Here is a 17,350-nt window from a genome sequence, read left to right on the forward strand (position 1 = left end):
GGATAGTAACATTGGTGTGCAGCATACCAGTGACATATGTCTTTAACATAACAGGTTTTGACACTTGGACTTCTTGGGGTTTGTTGTTTCTTTTTTTAGTTATGAAAAGTTGTTGCACATGGCTTGATAGAAAGCTTCAGCAGGCAATGGTAGCAGTTGCTACAGAACACCTCTTCATGAGTGGGTGAGGAATGAAGTGTCATAAAAAGCTCTAAAGCAACAAATCTTCAGGAACAGCAGAGCAAGGTTCCCATCAATTAGACAAGCTATCTGGTTCTGGATTCATACAGAGATCATACAGACTTGGCATTTCACATTCTCCCTTCTGCACATTTTGACTTTTACCTTCTGTATAGCTAGTCCCCACATCCTGGGCAGACAGACCATTGTAGAAGGAAGTGGGACCCTGAGATGGAGGATCAGTTCCCTTTACAACGCCTTGAGAGTGTTTAATGCTGAAGGCTAATAATATAACTAAAAATGCTTGCTAAGCACACTTATCTGGAATCAGCAGGTCAGCAGCTACATACCACAAGTTCTTCCCCACACAATTCCTGTAACACAGGAATTACTGAACAGAACATCAAAATTCCCAGGAGAAGAACCCCAAGCACTTCTCCTCTTGTGATCATCAGTAGGCTACAAATGCTGACACTATGGGATCTCTGCACCCCCCACACCCTGCAGCAATTGTTTTGCCTAAAAGCTGTATCATTTAGGCATCAACAAGGTTATCAGCTAAGCAGGAAATAAAGTTTCTAAGATGTCTACATTTTTTTCTCCACGAATTTGAGATTGAATACCATAGAATGGCTTGGGTTGGAAAGGACCTTAAGGCCTACCTAGCCCCAGCTTCTGCCACAGGCCCAGGGCTCCATCCAACCTGGTGTTGAAGATCTCCAGGATTGGAGCATCCGCAACTTTTCTGGGCAATCTGTACCACTGTCTCACCACTCTGAGCAAAGAACTTCATCTTAACATCTCATCTAAGTTGTTCCTCTTTAATTCAGCTCCTTTCTTTCCTCCTGTCATATCAACTGCAGCACTCAGCTTGGTGTTGTCTGCAAATTTGCTGAAGGTGCACCCAATTCCTCAAGCCCCAAGACAGCTCCCTGGGGCGCACGACTTGTCACAGATCTCAACCAGGACACAGAGCTGCTAACCATAACGCTGTCTGTAGTCATTCAGCCAATTCCTTGTCCATTGAATAGTCCATCCTTCAAATCCATCCCTCTCCAATTTAGAGTTAAGGATATACCCATTTCACTGAGAATTTTTCACTACTTTCTTCTACTTTGTTTGCAATGTATTTTGAAGCATACTATTCTGCAGGGTTTTTTCTTCCTTCCTTCCTCAAGTATCTTTACAGTCCTGGTTGGCCTATTTAAGCTAGGGAAAGATGTTAACATGGAAACAGGAGGCTGTAAACTGGAGAATTTAAAAATATTTTTGAGAAAAGGAAAAAAAAAATTACTTCTTCACTTGAAAATAGAAATAGAGAAGCTTGCTCATCTCACATCTTTTCTGATGAGATCAGACAGTGGGAGGAAGGTAAAAATGGATGTAGCCAGAGGTTACTGTGTAAGAGCAAACTGTAGGGTTGCTCAAGCTTGTATAGTTTGGAGTTCTGCACTTAGCAAGCACACACCATTTGTGAGCTGCATGGAATTCTTCAAATCACAAAAAAGGTGATCTCACAAAAATGTCACACAAATGAAAGCCAGTACTTTCAAACTGAAAAACATTTCTTACCTGTAGAACTTCATGTTCTTCTTTTAAGAAAATTTAATTAACTGATACGAGCCAGCAGTGTGCCCTATTATCCAAGAGGGCAAACTGCATTTTGGTGTGCATTCAACACAGCACAGCCAGCCAGTCAAAAGTGGTGATTCCCCTCCTATACTTCGTGCTGATGCAGCCTCACCTAAAGCACTGCATGTAGGAGACTCAGGAGTGATCTTATCAATGTGTATTAATACCTGAAGGGAAGGTGCAGAGAGGATGGAGCCAGGCTCTTCCCCTTCTCAGTAGTGCCCTGTGCTAGGCTACTAACATAGGAGGTTCTGTCTGAACATCAGGAAACTTTTCTGAGCACTGGCATAGGCTGCCAAGAGAAACCATGGAGTCTCTCTTCCTTGGAGATGTTCAGAAGCCACCTGGGCATCCTGCACTGGGATTGACTAGCTGACTCCAGACATCCTTTTCATCCTCAGCCAAACTGTGATTTTTGTATTTCTTAAATCTCAAATTTTATACAACTATTAATTTATGCTTTTAACTTTCTGCAGACCAAAAAAAGTTTGATGACTGTATTACAGTAGTAACCAGAGGCCAATGGCAGCCAGATGCCTAATATGCTAGGGAGTCTGAGCACCTAGAAAACTAGATGCTCTGGAGAAGCAACATAACCATACAAGAAAGTAGATGAAGAAGGGGATACGTTGACCTCTGCTTAAAAATGTGGAGGGAACAAAACCAAAATGGAATGTTATGTTTAGGGGCATGCAGTATTAACTTCTGCTAGCTAACACCAGTGCCCCCACTTGAAGTCCATAGAAGATAAGCCAGCGGGAAGACAAGACCTGTTGGAGATTCCACAGGACCTGAAGCCAAATATCCTAAGTCCAATTCCAGTGCGTTAGATTTTTTCTCTTCTCCTCTCCACACACCTTGTGTTTTTCCAAGTAAAATGCCAGAAGTTAGCTTTAAAAATATTCTCTGGAGTCCACAGGATAAACAGCAAAGACAACTGTTGAAATACAACATTCCACAAGCATTCTACTGTAACAGTTTATCACAATGAATTAGATTTGGCTCTCCTTGCTCTCATTCACACTACAAACACCATTTTGCTATTTTTATGTCTGTGAGACTCAGTCTGCAGTTATACTTTCATCTACTCTTGTCTCTCTGCCTCTAGAAATGCCAGCTCTGTGAAACAACTTACTTGTTTGTATCTAGTCTTTATCTAGCAGGAAACACAAGCTAGAAAAAATGTCTCTTGTATGCCAGCATTTAAAAGAGGATACAGTTATAGGAAAAGTCCTTAATTTTATTTTCCTCCCTGTCCGGCATGTGGACCTTAAATAGTGAATTCATCACCATAGCCTAGCACAGAACTACAAAAGAATGCAGATCAACTTTCTTCAATCAAGTGCCTCAAATTGAAGCACAGTGATAGAAACCAGCTGCACCTCTGTCTCATGACTCCTCAATTAGTATCAAAACAAATCTGTGGACAAAGATAAAAGTCTATTGCTGGGGGAGGGAGCATAAGGATGATTCAGACATATCTATTCTACTGTACTCTACAGTGCCCCATTATCAAAAAGAGATTGTTTGAAGTCTGAGCTTTTCCCCAGGCTTCTGTTCATAGGATGCAAATACTTTTTTTTTTTTCTTAATTAAAAGAAACTGCATAAAACAGGCCTCTGTATAAGACAAGCCAGTGCTACAATTAAATGTCACATCTTTTCAATACAAGTTTTTTTCTTTCATCTTGCAATTAAGTAGCTGCTGTACAATTTCAGATGTCAGAGGAGGAAACAAATTAAAACAAAGCAAGGGAGGTAAGCTACTACAAACTTCAGCACAGAACACTGCAGCACTGAAACCATACAAAAAATGTATGTAAGTGAGAGGAGGGTGACTTTATTCTGCACAGTTTTTCATATAATAGTGGGACTATAAACATCTTTTTGTAAGGACATCACTGATCGCAATTGTTAATTTCAGTTTAGCTTCTCAATTAAACCTCACTTTCTTCATTCCTGATGTCACTTCTACACTGCCACAAGCATTAAGTTTATAGCTAAAAATTAGTCTCAACATTTTCACATATAGTTGAGAATGACTCTCAATATTTGTACAGAAGAGCTTATTTATGCCATACCCAATATAAAAATTACATTGATAATAACTGAAGACTCTCCAGAACAACTTCAGTTGTCAACTGAATTCAACTGGTCAAGAAAAAATTAAGGAACAGCAATTCATATACAAATTTCTTGAAAAGAAAAAAAAAAAAGGCTAAACGATTTGTAATGAAAACCACAAATCTTTATTGAAACACTACAGTACCATGTTTATACTGCTAAGATAAACTTATACTTAAGGTACATCATAACATTTGTGAAGACGACAGAATTACGCTGTGGTGTGCAAAATGCTTCAGTTTTTACTTGGAGAAACTTCTAATACAGTTGAAATCCACATGTGATGACATGCTTGGTAGTATCTGTCTTGTTCCTTGGAGCAGATGATATGGCCAATGATATTTATTAAAGTTCTGGTGATGTTTTTCCAACAGATGTGACATTGCTCAAAATAAAACATACATTGCTGTACATTCTTAATTAAAAAAAAAACAAACAGAAGAAAAAAAACACAACAGACTTATAGAAGAAGGTCACTAAGATGATCAGAGGGCTGGAGCACCTCTCGTATGAGGAAAGGTATGAGGGAACTGGGTTTGTTTAGCTTGGAGAAGAGAAGGCTCTGGGGAGACCTCATAGTGGCCTTCCAGTACTTCAAGGGAGCATATAAACAGAAGGGGAATGGTTGTTTACAAAGGTGGATAGCGATAGGACAAGGGGAATAGTTTTAAACTGAGACGGGAGGTTTAGGTTAGATATTAGGAGTTTTTCACTCAGAGGGTGGTAACACTGCAATAGGTTACCCAAGGAAGTTGTGGATGCGCCATCCCTGGAGGCATTCAAAGCCAGGCTGGATGTGGCTCTGGGCAGCCTGGTCTAGTGTTGGCAAGCCTGCACATAGCCGGGGGGTTGAAACTAGATGATTTTTGAGGTTCTTTTTAACGCAGGCCATTCTATGATTCTATGATTATTTATTGGAGGATTTTCCCAGTAATAGCAATTATTATCTCAAGCGATCGTTGCACTATTAAGATAAGGGAATTCAAAAGATCTAACCATCCTCGGTGACAGCAAGAATTCAGTTACTGCAGCCTGCCATTTTAGTGAAGTGACTCAGCCAGGGACCTCAGCAGGCAGCCCTGAGCTGTCAGAGCCCTCTTGTGGACACTAAATACAAGCTCGGAGCTTTTCTTGCCTCACTGCAACTGAACAGTCTTAAAACAAACCATCTGTAGCTTTTGTTTGTTCAGTACTCGACCCAATAATAGTATACTTGTGTTTAGCAGATAAATTTTACTTTCTCAGCTTTGTGCAATTTTTTTTTTTTTAGGCCGGTGAAAAATTCTGCCATTCTTAACTCCAAGCCAAAAAGAGGCCAAGAGATGCACAAAGCATACTCAGAGGTAACACTTCTCAACTTGGTATGAAAACTAACATACATAAAGTTATACTTCCTTTGTACTAGTGAAAGACTCAAGGATTGCTACCACCTGCAGATAAGCAACAAAGGTCTAAAAGACTCTGCTCAGGCAACATAGTTGCAAGAAGTTTGCTTATACTAAACAGCAACTTTATTCCAAAGTTCACACCACATGGTTCTTGTCACAGGACAGCTTCACAATTCCCAAAGCAGACTTACTACACTCATCATACTGGGACTAATTACTTTGTACTAATTTCTACTATTGTATTAATTGCTTTGAAATCTAAAAAGTGTCTAATTTAAAGGTCGGCTCTCTAGCTTGAACATTTTACATTCTATTCACTCAGTACAGGACTCAAAACACTTTCACTATTATTATTAGCATGACTTCCCCTTGTTAAAGGATCGAAACCCAACAACCGGCTTAGATCACCAGTTAGGTAAAATTACTATAAAAGTTTCACAGCTTCTTCTTCAGCATTCAAAATGTATGCATGCCACACAGATTTTAACTGTGCAGTTCAGAACTGTAGGTACACTGAGCATTCTAATTGGTCTCAAAGGAGAAGTTGATGCTGACAGATGTTGCCCTGATGATACACCTCAAATTACTTACCTGGCATGCAGAACAGGAGCTTCAAAAAAGCTTCAAGAGATGATAAAAAACACTTAAGTAGAGCTTAACTGTTATTGCACATAGTAACGTTTCATTTTCAGGATCTGTTAGAAGTAAGGAAGACATATCTGACTTGGACACAAAGAGGTGTCCTGCCCTGATAAGTCAAAACAAGCCTTTTCTTCTGATCTGAAAAGCCTCTGTGAAAATATCATTCTAAGACACCTTTGTACTTGTGTACGTATAAGAAACTCAAACCATCAACTCGTAACTACTAATTTTGCTCAGCTGCAGAAGGCCTGGATATGACTGAGTTTAAACTCTGCAGTTTGAACATGCTTTTGTTACTGTTTTCAAAATTGAACTGATAACAGTTCTTCTAACAGGAAGAACAGCAAAACATCAGAAATCCCATGGGAGTTCCATTCATACTTCTCGTGAACAGGTGATTTAAATCATTGTCTGTAAAATAAAATATAAGTAGTTTCAGTTTAGTCTAAAAGTACTCTGGACAAGACTGCAATATTTTTAATTCTGTTACTATAAAAATTGTAGTGGGCTAGTTGTTTTAAGTCTTACCAGCAATGAAAATAATTTATCTACTTAAAGAGCGCTCCATACTTTAAAACACAAAAACATTCAACCAAACTAATCATTTCCTTTAAAGTGCTTCCTGCTAAGCTTAGCATTACCTCACAAAGCCCAACTCACAACACTGCAACAAATAACTGAATTCAGGTACTTCCATTTAACTCAATACTCAGGCTTCACAGAAGCTTTTCAACATTTATAGCAGTTTTTAAGTGTTCAGCAGCTATTACTCTATTTGCTAAACAATATCAGACTGCAAAATTGCTCTTACTGTTGATAGATGAATAATGACATGGGATAAGTCATTATCTCCGTGGCAACAGGATTGTAACTGTTAGAGGAATATTGCGCATGTTGCTGCTGCTGCTCTAACAGGCATGCCTCGGCTTCCTCGCACCGCTGCTCTCTCTGCAAGCCTGGTATGCCCAGAGTACCACCAACCAAGGGCATCTCTTTGACTACAGAGGATTCCACTGCAGCTGAGGTTATGCTGTTCCTGAAGGAGCTTACCCCCACAAGGATTTATGACCCTTCAGTTTGACGTCTCTATTTCGCTTCTCTTTTCTTATTAACAACATCCTCGTGGAAATAGCTGGAATTAGATATCAGAATCCAAATACAATCAAGTTTCCATCACAACCTAATGTGCGCTTATTAATTTTTAATTGAGAATTCTAGTTTAGCACAGTAACATCTTTGCCTTTTTAATTAAATTTCACTGAATTCCCTTCTTAAGTCTCCAGAGCATTAAAGCAACAGGCATCTTTCTGGAAGATTAGAAGTGACAAACGGGGCCACTTGACCTCTTCTACATAAGACTTAAAGAGCTTCTTCATAACAAATCAGTTTGACAAAGAAACAACAACAACAAAAAAAGACAAACCTCGCAAAGATTAAATAAGCTTTATCCACTATGAATTGTTGCATATGCAGTGAACAACCCTGCTCATCAATCATAACACATAAACCACAGAAAACAAGAACTTTTCTATGTCTTGGTCACAAGATGGGTTGGTTTCTGAGAGTTACACAGACGGCCGTTACTACTACCAAACGTTCAGACGCCAGCCCCACAAAGCAGGGAATACGCTTAGCTTTGCTACTTGCGGGACGCACCGCTCTTGTTCTTTAGCTCCGCAAACGCTCCGTCTTACCGCACGGCCCTCGCTGCTGCGGGCCTCCGCGCTCCGCTCAGCGCTCGGCAGGAGCCCGGGGGATGCCGGGGAGCTCCAGTGGGGCGGGCTGCGCGCACGGGGCAGCCCCTAAAGAGCCTCTGCGCCCACCCCTCCATCTTGTACTCCCGGGCTCCGCTTTTATGCTTCGGCAGAACCGCCGCAGAGACTGTACTCTCGGCGAAGACAGCAGCTCCAGACCACATTGCGGTGCAGGGCTCGACAGGTCCCTGCCCTGCCTCTTCTCGCTGTAAAATGAAGGAAGGCAGCCACCACCCGGAAGCGGAAGAAAGGAGGCACGAGCTGATGACGCAGCCACACCGCTTTCCGGGATAAAGCAGCGCACCGGGAAAGCTTGACCGGTAGCGGTTAGAGAGGTGGGCGGAGAGGGAGACCCCCCCATCCAATCGGCTTGGATTGACAGCTACCTCTTCCAATACCGCTACAATAACGCCGTTCTCTCCGCAAATAGGAAAGAGAGTGCTGATGGGAGGGACAAAGTTCACAGCGTTTTCACACTATTGGCTATTGGCATTGATCGGCGTCTCGTTACACCAATGCAAAGGAGAAGTTCCTCGCGACCTTTCGCGCCCTCGGCCAATAGGCTTGTAGCGCTGGCTCGGGTCAGGCGGTGCGGGGTGGGGGGCCGGCAGTGAACGTAGTCGGGCGGCCGGGGCAGGATGAGCGGGTCTTTGCGTGCGGCCCTGCGCCTGGGTGCCTGGGCAGTGCGGGGCCGACCTGGGCGGCGACACCTGAGCGAGGCGGCTGGAGGCAGTGGCGGGGCCGATGGCGGTGGCGGCGGCTCGGGGTCGCGGGAAGCGGTGGAACGACTGGTGCGGGAGCACCCGGTGGTGGTGTTTATGAAGGGCAGCCCGGCGCAGCCCCTCTGCGGCTTCAGCAACGCCGTCGTGCAGATCCTGCGGCTGCACGGTGTGGAGGACTACCGCGCACACGATGTCCTGCAGGACCCCGACCTCCGGCAAGGTCAGCGGGCCGGGGTCACCTCCTGGCGCCGCCTCCGGGCTGCGCACCGCCGGCACGGCGGGGCTCGTTGCTCCGTGCTGGGTGTTGTTTGCTTTGCTTCGGCTTGTGAGCGGCTTGTACCTAGAGCCTGGGGCTGTGCATCGCAAGGACGAGCTCATGGAAGGGAACCTGAGGTCGGGGTTCCGTGCCGCGCCGCTTTCCCTGGTTCATAGGCACGGACGGAGGTCTGGAGCACTTCAACTTCAAAGAAAGGCTGAGGGAGCTGGGCTGTTCAGCTCGGAGAAGAGAAGGCTCCGGGGAGACCTCATTGCTGCCTTCCAGTACTCGAGGGGAGCTTATAAACAGGAGGGAAAGAGAGTTTTTTCATGGTCTAATAATGATAGAACAGGGGGAATTGCTTTAAGATAAAAGAGGAGAGAGATACAGGTTCGGTGTTAGGAGAAAACTCTTTACCTCTTTATTCAGCAGGTGGTTAGGCACTGGCACTGCTGCCCAGAGAGCTGTGGATGCACCATCCCTGGAGGTGTTCCAAGGCCAAGTTGGATGGGGCAGCCTGAGAAGGTGGGGGGTGACCCTAACCATGGCAGGCAGGGAACTGAGCGAGCTTGTTGTCCCTCCCAACCCAAACCATTCTACAGTTATCAGATGCGTTCTTTTCACTGTGAACAGTGTTGTGAAACCTCATGAATGGTTTGGACTTGGACCACTGTGTTCTCTGCCAGCTGGGGTTCTTTGCTGTTTTTGATAAAGCACAATGCTATGTTTTGTTATGATAATCGTTTGCACAAGAAATATTTGCATTACTGTGCAAGTGGTAGGAGCTATTGTATATGTCTTCTTGTTGTTTGTTTTACTTGTAAAAAGCCAATACTCAGTTCTTATGATGCTTCCATTTTTCCTCTTTCCCTCTGATATATGAGGTTGACTTGAGATTTTACGTGGCTAGTATTGCAGGTGCTATTGTTAATTCTTCTGGTCCAAACTACACCAAATTGTGATTTAAATTTGCATGCTGGCATGCATCAGGTGACCTCAAGTGGTTTAGTATCAGGCTGTGTGGACAGCAGCTTGCTGTAATACCAGAACTGTTGGGTTCGCAGGGTGGGCTGGCTCGTTGCACTGTGAGGTGAGTGCCAGTGCCAGAGATGGAGCCTTGAAGTGAAGTGTTACCTGAGGACGTCCTTACTTTTGACGCCAATTGCTTCCCTTACTACCTCTTGCATCCTGAAAAGCCATTGTATGTTCACTTTAGTGAACGGCAGCTTCTAGCAGAGGGGAGAGATGCTGGAAGCTGTAGCTCTGTAGATTGCCAGATGGGATTCACCAGTGATTGAAGGCCCTCTTTGTCCCTTTTGGTTTCAGGTGCTGAAAAGTCAGATACCCTACACATGGCACTTTTCTAAACCCTCTTCATGAACGTACTCTTTACTGATGTATACATATGGGGATAGTGGAAAGATGCTAAATCTTTATCAAATATCTAAGTAACTAACACTTCTGCTCAGCTTAGGCATTTTATTTGCAAGGAGATCATGACATGTAAACTGGCTGCCAGTGAGGAATGTAAGTATTTGAATATTCGTATGCTTTTATAGCACTTTTGTAATAAGAGTTTGCTTTTAGCAGAGGTGATACTTCAGGCACATTTGAAGTGCTGATTATTTTCTTCCCTGTACCTACACCACATTTTGAGGTTGCTATTGTTCGTCTGTACTATAGCTGATGTACTGAAGCTTGACCTTTGCTGAAATAAGGCAGGCTGTAAAAACGTCTCCCCGCCTCTGCTTATCATCTGAAAGCACTCTCAGGTATACAAAACTATTTACTAGTACTTACGTTGAATGATTTATCTGAACTTGAGCCGAGGATGTGTTTCCCTGACACAAATCCTTCATTTTGAAAGAGAACTCAGTGCGCTCTCTCAGGCTGTGGTTCCATAACAATTTATGTTTCTTCAAGTTGACTTTGCCACAGGTGATTCTAATTTGGCTGATCAAATACTGTGAGGCTAGTTCAGATCAGTGTAGTGACAGAAGCTTGGGGTTATGTACTGGAGAAGTAGTGGTTTAAAGTGGTTTGAACTGCTGCAATTCACCCTCAGATTGTTTTCATTGTTACTTTACATTATTTAAGTACTGATTGCTGTCACAGATCTTGGTATTTCTTCCCACCCTTGGGCTAGTTCTTCTACCAGTACTAATGATCTCTGTGGAAAGTGTTGCTTTTCTGGAGAATGTGGTAGGAGTGAGTGGCTGCTTGACTCAGTTCTTTGATATGGTTCAGCATTTGTTAGTGCTAATGCTGGTAAAAGAGAGGCTGAGATTTGGTTGCTGGAGTTGGGGAAATAGTGTGGGAGTTCTCTGGGCACCCCTTTTAGTAGAGTTTGCGCAGATGATGGTTTTGCAGTCACTCTGCAGTGTACTAGTTCAGCTGTCAAGCTTTAAACCTGATCTGTGAAGTGTGGTTTTACAAAACAGTGTTTCAAAGGTACAGCTTCTGAAACACAGAAGGAAGTACTAACCTCCAGGGAGTGGGAAGAAGCTCCCTGCAGTGTCTGTCCATACTGCTGAAAGATTAATAGCACAGGTGCGTCCTGAGTTCAGCAAGCATAGACTGGGCTGGATTGCTTCAATGCTGCTAAGGTAGTGTTGGTAAATGCCATATTAAACTAGGGACTGCTGAACAGCTTGAGGAAGTGTTTGTAATCTAGTCGAGCCTGAATACGCCCACTTTGCCTGATGCATGGAGTGTGGCATGTGGTGTTCATATTGTCATCTGAAGTTGAATAGATCTTTAAAAGTCCTATCAGTGCTTGTCTGTATATGCTGTTGGGTCTTAGAAGAAAATATTTCTGTGAAAGAAAAATTGGTTTGACTGTTACCTTGTAGTGCCTGCTGGCATTAAATTGATACGTGGTGCCCTTGGTTTAGCATTACAGTATCTTAACAAAAACCACCCTTACTTCATATCTGGCTTCTTTAAGAAGGGACATCCTTAAGCCTTTGTGTGTGGACTCAAGTCTTCATTGCAGCTGTTATGAGTTGAAAGGATTTTAGTATAAAAGGATTTGCTTATTAAACACTGAAACACAAGTTCACATCAAAACTTAAAATTTCAGCAAACTTCCTCTAAACAGCCAAGAAAAGACTTAATGAAAGCTAAGGAAGAAATTGCAAGTGGTGATGTTGAAGATAGGAGCTGATGTTGCACTTAATAGTTAGGGACGCTTTGTTATAACAAAAGTGTTTTTTTAGATCACAGTTATTGTAGTAGATTTTATTTTTAACACTAGTATTTGATTTATGAATTGATGGTTTGTGTGGAAAGTCATTTGGCAAATTAGATTTACTGATTTTTCTATATGGTATTTTTCCTGGTGTCTCTAAGTGCAGTTTGGGATTCAATTTATGTCATTTGATCAGTCAGTATTTTTGGATGGCTTTTTTTTTTATGAAGTATAGTTTTTAATTTAATGCTGTAATTCATAATTGTGACTCTAGCTTCATTTGATACATTCAGCTCCTCTAAGAGACTTCAGTCTTTGTGCCCCTCCCTTGAGCTGTAAGGTCTGGCAGTGAAAGATAAAGCAATTTGAAATTCATAAGGCACTTAAAGGGGCAAATGTATGTTGTAATTGAAATTGTGGTAGTATGTCTTTTACTGAATTCACACAGCTATAATGTATTTAAAGTCCTTTAGGGAAATATAAAGGGCAGCGGGATCTGAACTGTTCTCAATGGTTTTCAAGAAATCCCATTTCTTAACATATTTGTTTGTTTCCAGGACAGGAAAGGAGATGCTACGTTTTTTTCCAGCACATGTGAAGTTGTTGCAGGAGCTGAGCTGACTCCGTATCTTTCAAACCACATCCAGAGTTGGAGTGAGAGCCAAACCTACTGACATAATTTTTCTTTCAGTGTTCCTGTTTTATAGAAAAATTATTACCTCAATGGGAAAGAAATGAAAATATCAGTTGACCAATTGAAGCGATTGTATCTATTTAAAGTCCTATTCTATTTGGAGAGTTGGGGGAAACGTTTAACAATTTTGTTTTCCTTTTTGTAGGAATAAAAAACTACTCCAACTGGCCTACCATCCCACAAGTATACCTCAATGGTGAATTCGTTGGTGGCTGTGATATCCTCCTCCAGATGCATCAGAATGGAGATCTCGTAGAAGAGCTAAAGAAGTTAGGAATCCGCTCAGCACTTCTGGATGCAGAAAAAGACCAAGAAAAAAAATAAAATGAGGAAAGGGAAAAGATGCCTTGATGGAAAGAAAGGAAATCTTTGATAAGAACTTGTAACCAGTAAAGCCTTATGTACTTCAGTTCAAAGAAGGCATCTTTTTAAACTGACACTAAGATTTATCAGTGGATGTCTGTTAGCTCGTGGTAAATGTAGTGATGTCAGTATTTTGATTTATGGATATTGTGAAAATTTGATTATAACCACTGTACTGTAAAGCATATACATGTGGAAATTGTTTTAAAAAGTAAATAAGTTCACTTCTAAAAGCATTCTTTTGATTGATGCAGGAGTAAACCAAAATAACTAATAATGCTATTTTTATTGATTTTTGAGTGTTTCTTTGTTCTTTGTTACACAAACCTGTGCAAACAGTGTTTGCATTCCCTTGTTCTTGAAAAAGTGCTAAGTAGTGCTTGTGCATCTGTGGGTTTTCTTGTTTTTGTTTTTTATAACTCCTGATGATAAGAATTCCCAAGAGCCTGTAAAGTTTCTACTATCTCACATGATAGAGGGGAAAATAGCCCTCAAACAATACATAAGAAATCATGGTATGAGAGTGCATGAAATACACTTTTGTTCCAAAGAATAAAAATAAACACACTAGTACGAATACATGTATAGTGATCATTATTATTTTGTATTTTCCTGTTAGCTTTTAAAAGACTGTTATGAATTGTGCCTGAAGATTTTTATAAAACCTTTTCTACCTCTTGCAAAGTGGCTTTTCCCCGTTTGTATACTTTGTGTACTGCAGTTTCTCTGTATCAGTTATAGAATGTGGGAATTGTTAAGGCATCAGTATTCTTGTTTGCAACAGTACAGGAGAATACTTCAGTAATTACTGTATTGTTTACTAGTTACTAAGTTATCTTTTTAGATCTGTTGTGTTTCCAAGTATTGTCACGGAACAGCTGTGGTTCCTGGAGTATGGTCTTCAGACAGGGGTTAAACAGTTTAAAGTTTCATTGGAGACAAGATTAAAAAGTACAGCAGAAGGGCTACTGAAAATAGCCAGTGTTCCTTTGTTGGAAGCATTGGGAAGTCTTCAAGTAACTATCTAACCTTGTTTTCCCAAGTGAAACTAAATAATCTTAAAACAGTGTAGTTCACCTGTACAGTAATACTGCTGAGGATAAAAGATACCACACTGTTTTTAAATGCCATTTACCTTTATGAATGCAGACCAAGGAATGGTTTGCATGTGAGCTAAGCAAGTGATTGGAAATAAAGCGTTTTGTGTAGATTGTCTGCAATAGTTCCTTTTTATTTTAAATTACAATAATAAAACTGATGAGGCTTTTATTGAGAAATCTAAAACATAAGGAAGAAAATCCCTCACTGGAAGAGGAACTCAAAACCCCCATCTACCAGTTACAGTTCTAATGCAAGTTTCAATTTTCTCTCTTTCATGTTCACCAGAGTAAGCTATCTAGTAGAGAAACTGTGTCTGTACAGCTTTAACAGAATTTGCAAAATGTGTTGCTGGTTACAGTATGTTTATTGTATAGTTTACTGTTTAGTTCAAATGCAGTCAGTATCTTTATGCTTAAATAACATCTCAGCTTAAACAGCCACTCAGCTTCACTACCAGTAGAAATGACTTTAGCATGAACGCTGATTATGAATAAGCTGTGCTCAGAGGTGATCAGTTGTGATTGTTAGTAATGTAGGTATGAGTGCATGATTTTTTTTTTGTTGATACACCATATCATATGAAATGCAAAGCTCTAGTTCAGTTTAACCTCTCTTGAAATTCTGATTAAATGGGTTTTCTTACAGCTAATCTTTCCTGAGTGGTTTTTGCCATTCTAAATGTAAGATGAGGTTTGGAAAAATAAATAAATTTCAAAAGCTTTTTGGTTATTTGTGTCAAAAGACCAACTGAGATGGATGTATATTGTAAACAAAGAATAAGGTAACTTGAAGAAAAGCTAATCATTTTCTACTTCAGTGTTTAATTCTTAGTCTGGCTACTACATCTACTTAAACAGCTGTTTCATGGTGCTTTATTCTTTTGTGAATGTCGAATATATTTCAATATTATCTGCTGCTGCTTTAATATAAAGGTGATTTTAGCATAGTCAGATCTTCTTTCTCTGAGCAGCACTTTTTTCTCCCTGCACAATCTCCTGCTGTTACTAGAACTATTGAACAGTTTTTCTACTTTCTCTGTCTCCATTTAAAACAAACAGCAACAAAAAAAAACGGTTAAAGTTTTGTATAATATGTAGTGTTGTTTTAATCCTTGGCTTAATTAGAATATTGTAACTGAGCAAATGAAAAGGAAGAATGATACCAAAAAGCCACAGGAACAGGAGGATAGAATTTCATTTCTGCCTGTGTTCCTGGAGGAGATGCATCTTTCCAGGCTCTGCTCACGAGCTGTTTTACTTGTTACCTCTGTGTAGGTGCTTGTGCTAATCTCACTGCAATGAAAAAAATCCTCTACTTAAGTGATAAAACTTTGGTTGCCTACAAAGAGGCTTATTTTGAGAGTTGATTGAGAATTTATCCAACAACTTAATTCTCTGGTTGATTGTTTTAGAAAACTGGTGCTACTCTTTTAAGGGAAAAAGTAAAAAAGGTATCGTTGATGAATGATTTGCACCTGCTTTTTTCATACTCTGTGTAAAAGAGAGAACAGCTGCTAACGGTGGCATCTGGAGTGTCAGTTAATCGATGTACCAAGCAAATTCAGGGATGTAAGTGAGCTTGAGGAGTCTGTGGTATGGAGGATGCTAAGGGTTGGGAGGGAGAAAAGATGACTGCCCACAGTAGGAAATGTCATAGGAGGCAGCAAGGGAGGGAATGATGCAGGAAGTGTCGGGAAAACCCCTGGATACTGCTGCTTGTACTCCTCTCATCACTCTACTATAAAATAGTGCTCAGGAACACAGCTTGGGAAGGCTGAAGATACCAAGGAGGATGACTGAGAGCCAGCACAGAGCTCGCCTTGTTCTCTGTCTCTGGAGAAAGAAGGAAAGCTACATGCTCTTGAAGTTTGCCATTGTATAAATACATCTCTATACAACAAGAATCAAGGCTAATAATGAGCATTGCCACCTGCACAGCTTCTGATCAATGTTGGCCACATCATAAATCCCCTGAGTCCCACCCAATATTGCACTCTTCAGTTCTCATATGCCACCCCAGGTATGTATTCTAGCTGGCTGTGCCTCCAGCAAATTGCTTCTGGACTCATTTGGGCTGTGTTGCACTGCTGAGGGATTGCAATGAGAGAAATGTGTGTAAACCATTAACTGCTATTCTACTACTATAGGACTGTAGTCCAAAAGTTTACTGGAAAGTTTCCTATTGTCATTGTTACTTATATACTGAAACTGATATTTTCAGAGTATTCCTTTGGTAATGTTGCTGTGGTAAAAGGCTGAACTGAATGGACCACCTGCTCACATAAAGTAAGGTAATCCTTTGCATCTGGTACCACCTATCACATATAAAACGAGGTGGTTTGATTTAAGCAAATGAAATCTTTTATGGAGTATGTGCATGCTGTTTTCTCATCAATTAAACCTTTAGCAAAAGGGGTGGGCTTCCTTGATCTTACTGAGTTAGTCACGAGGCAGATGGAAGAAGGCTACAACTGTCAGTTTATTGTCTTGCTAGTTTTCATTTAGGGGAATTCAAATCAGTTAAACTGAAAACTACTTCCTAGAAAAGTTGTTACCAGCTCCCAGCATCCTAATGGATTACAGGGTGTAGTGGAAATGCTGAGTCATGGCCTGAACCACTGATTGAGCACCTGGTGGGCAGGCAGGGCCAACCCAGAGGAGCACAGGTGCAGGCAATGCAGCTGAGTGACTGGAAGGGTTGGAGCCAGGATCTACCCCTTCCCAGATCTCATTTAAAGGTTGGTGATGGAGGTGAGGGTACCCTACTGAAGATCTCTGCAAACCTATGGTTTTCTGTAGGTAAGTGGCTTTTTTTTCCTTCTGTTTCTGTTCTCACAGCTATTGCATTTGAGCAAATCCTGCTTTGATGGAGTCTAGGGTCTTGTTGCTGTTCTTTCTGTTGCTAGAAGCTTCTGGTAGGGTTTTTCTAGAAGTCTCTCAGGGCTGATGAAGTGTGAAAGAAATAAAGCGTGGGGAGTGTGAAAACAGAGAATTGTACTAAGGAAAGCCTCTCTGAGCTGCCCGAGCCTAGTTGAGGCCTTTTCAGTGCCTGCATCTAAGAAGGGCGATATCAAAATGCAAACTGCTGTTTGAGCAATAAGTCTCTGTCCAATTCAGTATGTGTAAATGCAAAACTCAGCTCTCCTTACAACAGGTATTTCAACATCAATGTTACAGGGTTGTGCAAGGAGAAAATGTTTATTTGTTATGAGGCAAGCACTGATTCTTCAAGTCTCTGAGAGCAAAGGTGGAAAGATGATGGATTAGAGGGTTTGAAGCTTTTGGGTTGTTCATGGTGTTGGCTGG

At 41.3% G+C, this 17,350-nt stretch overlaps 1 protein-coding gene, 1 long non-coding RNA gene and 1 other non-coding gene across 4 annotated transcripts; 1 reads left to right on the forward strand and 2 right to left on the reverse strand.

Annotated features, from left to right (window-relative positions):
• Window positions 1-4,037: 4,037 nt before the first annotated feature.
• LOC146544341 (uncharacterized) lies at window positions 4,038-8,159 on the reverse strand. 2 transcript variants are annotated; one of them, XR_014883743.1, is made up of 2 exons: window positions 7,016-8,159; window positions 4,038-6,376 (listed from the first exon to the last, which is right to left on the reverse strand). It is a non-coding gene; the product is annotated as an uncharacterized LOC146544341 (long non-coding RNA). The 2 variants fall into 2 exon arrangements; XR_014883744.1 differs by having other exon boundaries at window positions 6,777-8,159.
• LOC116216715 (small Cajal body-specific RNA 13) lies at window positions 6,700-6,972 on the reverse strand. The gene has a single exon (XR_004160032.2).
• A 99-nt stretch (window positions 8,160-8,258) lies between the features above and the next one.
• On the forward strand, window positions 8,259-14,765 carry GLRX5 (glutaredoxin 5). Its single transcript, XM_003206710.5, has 2 exons — window positions 8,259-8,661; window positions 12,727-14,765. Exons 1-2 carry the CDS (start codon window positions 8,358-8,360, stop codon window positions 12,903-12,905), a joined length of 483 nt encoding a protein of 160 aa, XP_003206758.4. The 5' UTR covers window positions 8,259-8,357; the 3' UTR covers window positions 12,906-14,765.
• The last annotated feature ends 2,585 nt before the right edge of the window (window positions 14,766-17,350 follow it).

The sequence above is a fragment of the Meleagris gallopavo genome, chromosome 5, assembly GCF_905368555.1.
Source record: "Meleagris gallopavo chromosome 5, MGAL_WU_HG_1.1, whole genome shotgun sequence".
Lineage (NCBI taxonomy): Eukaryota > Metazoa > Chordata > Aves > Galliformes > Phasianidae > Meleagris > Meleagris gallopavo.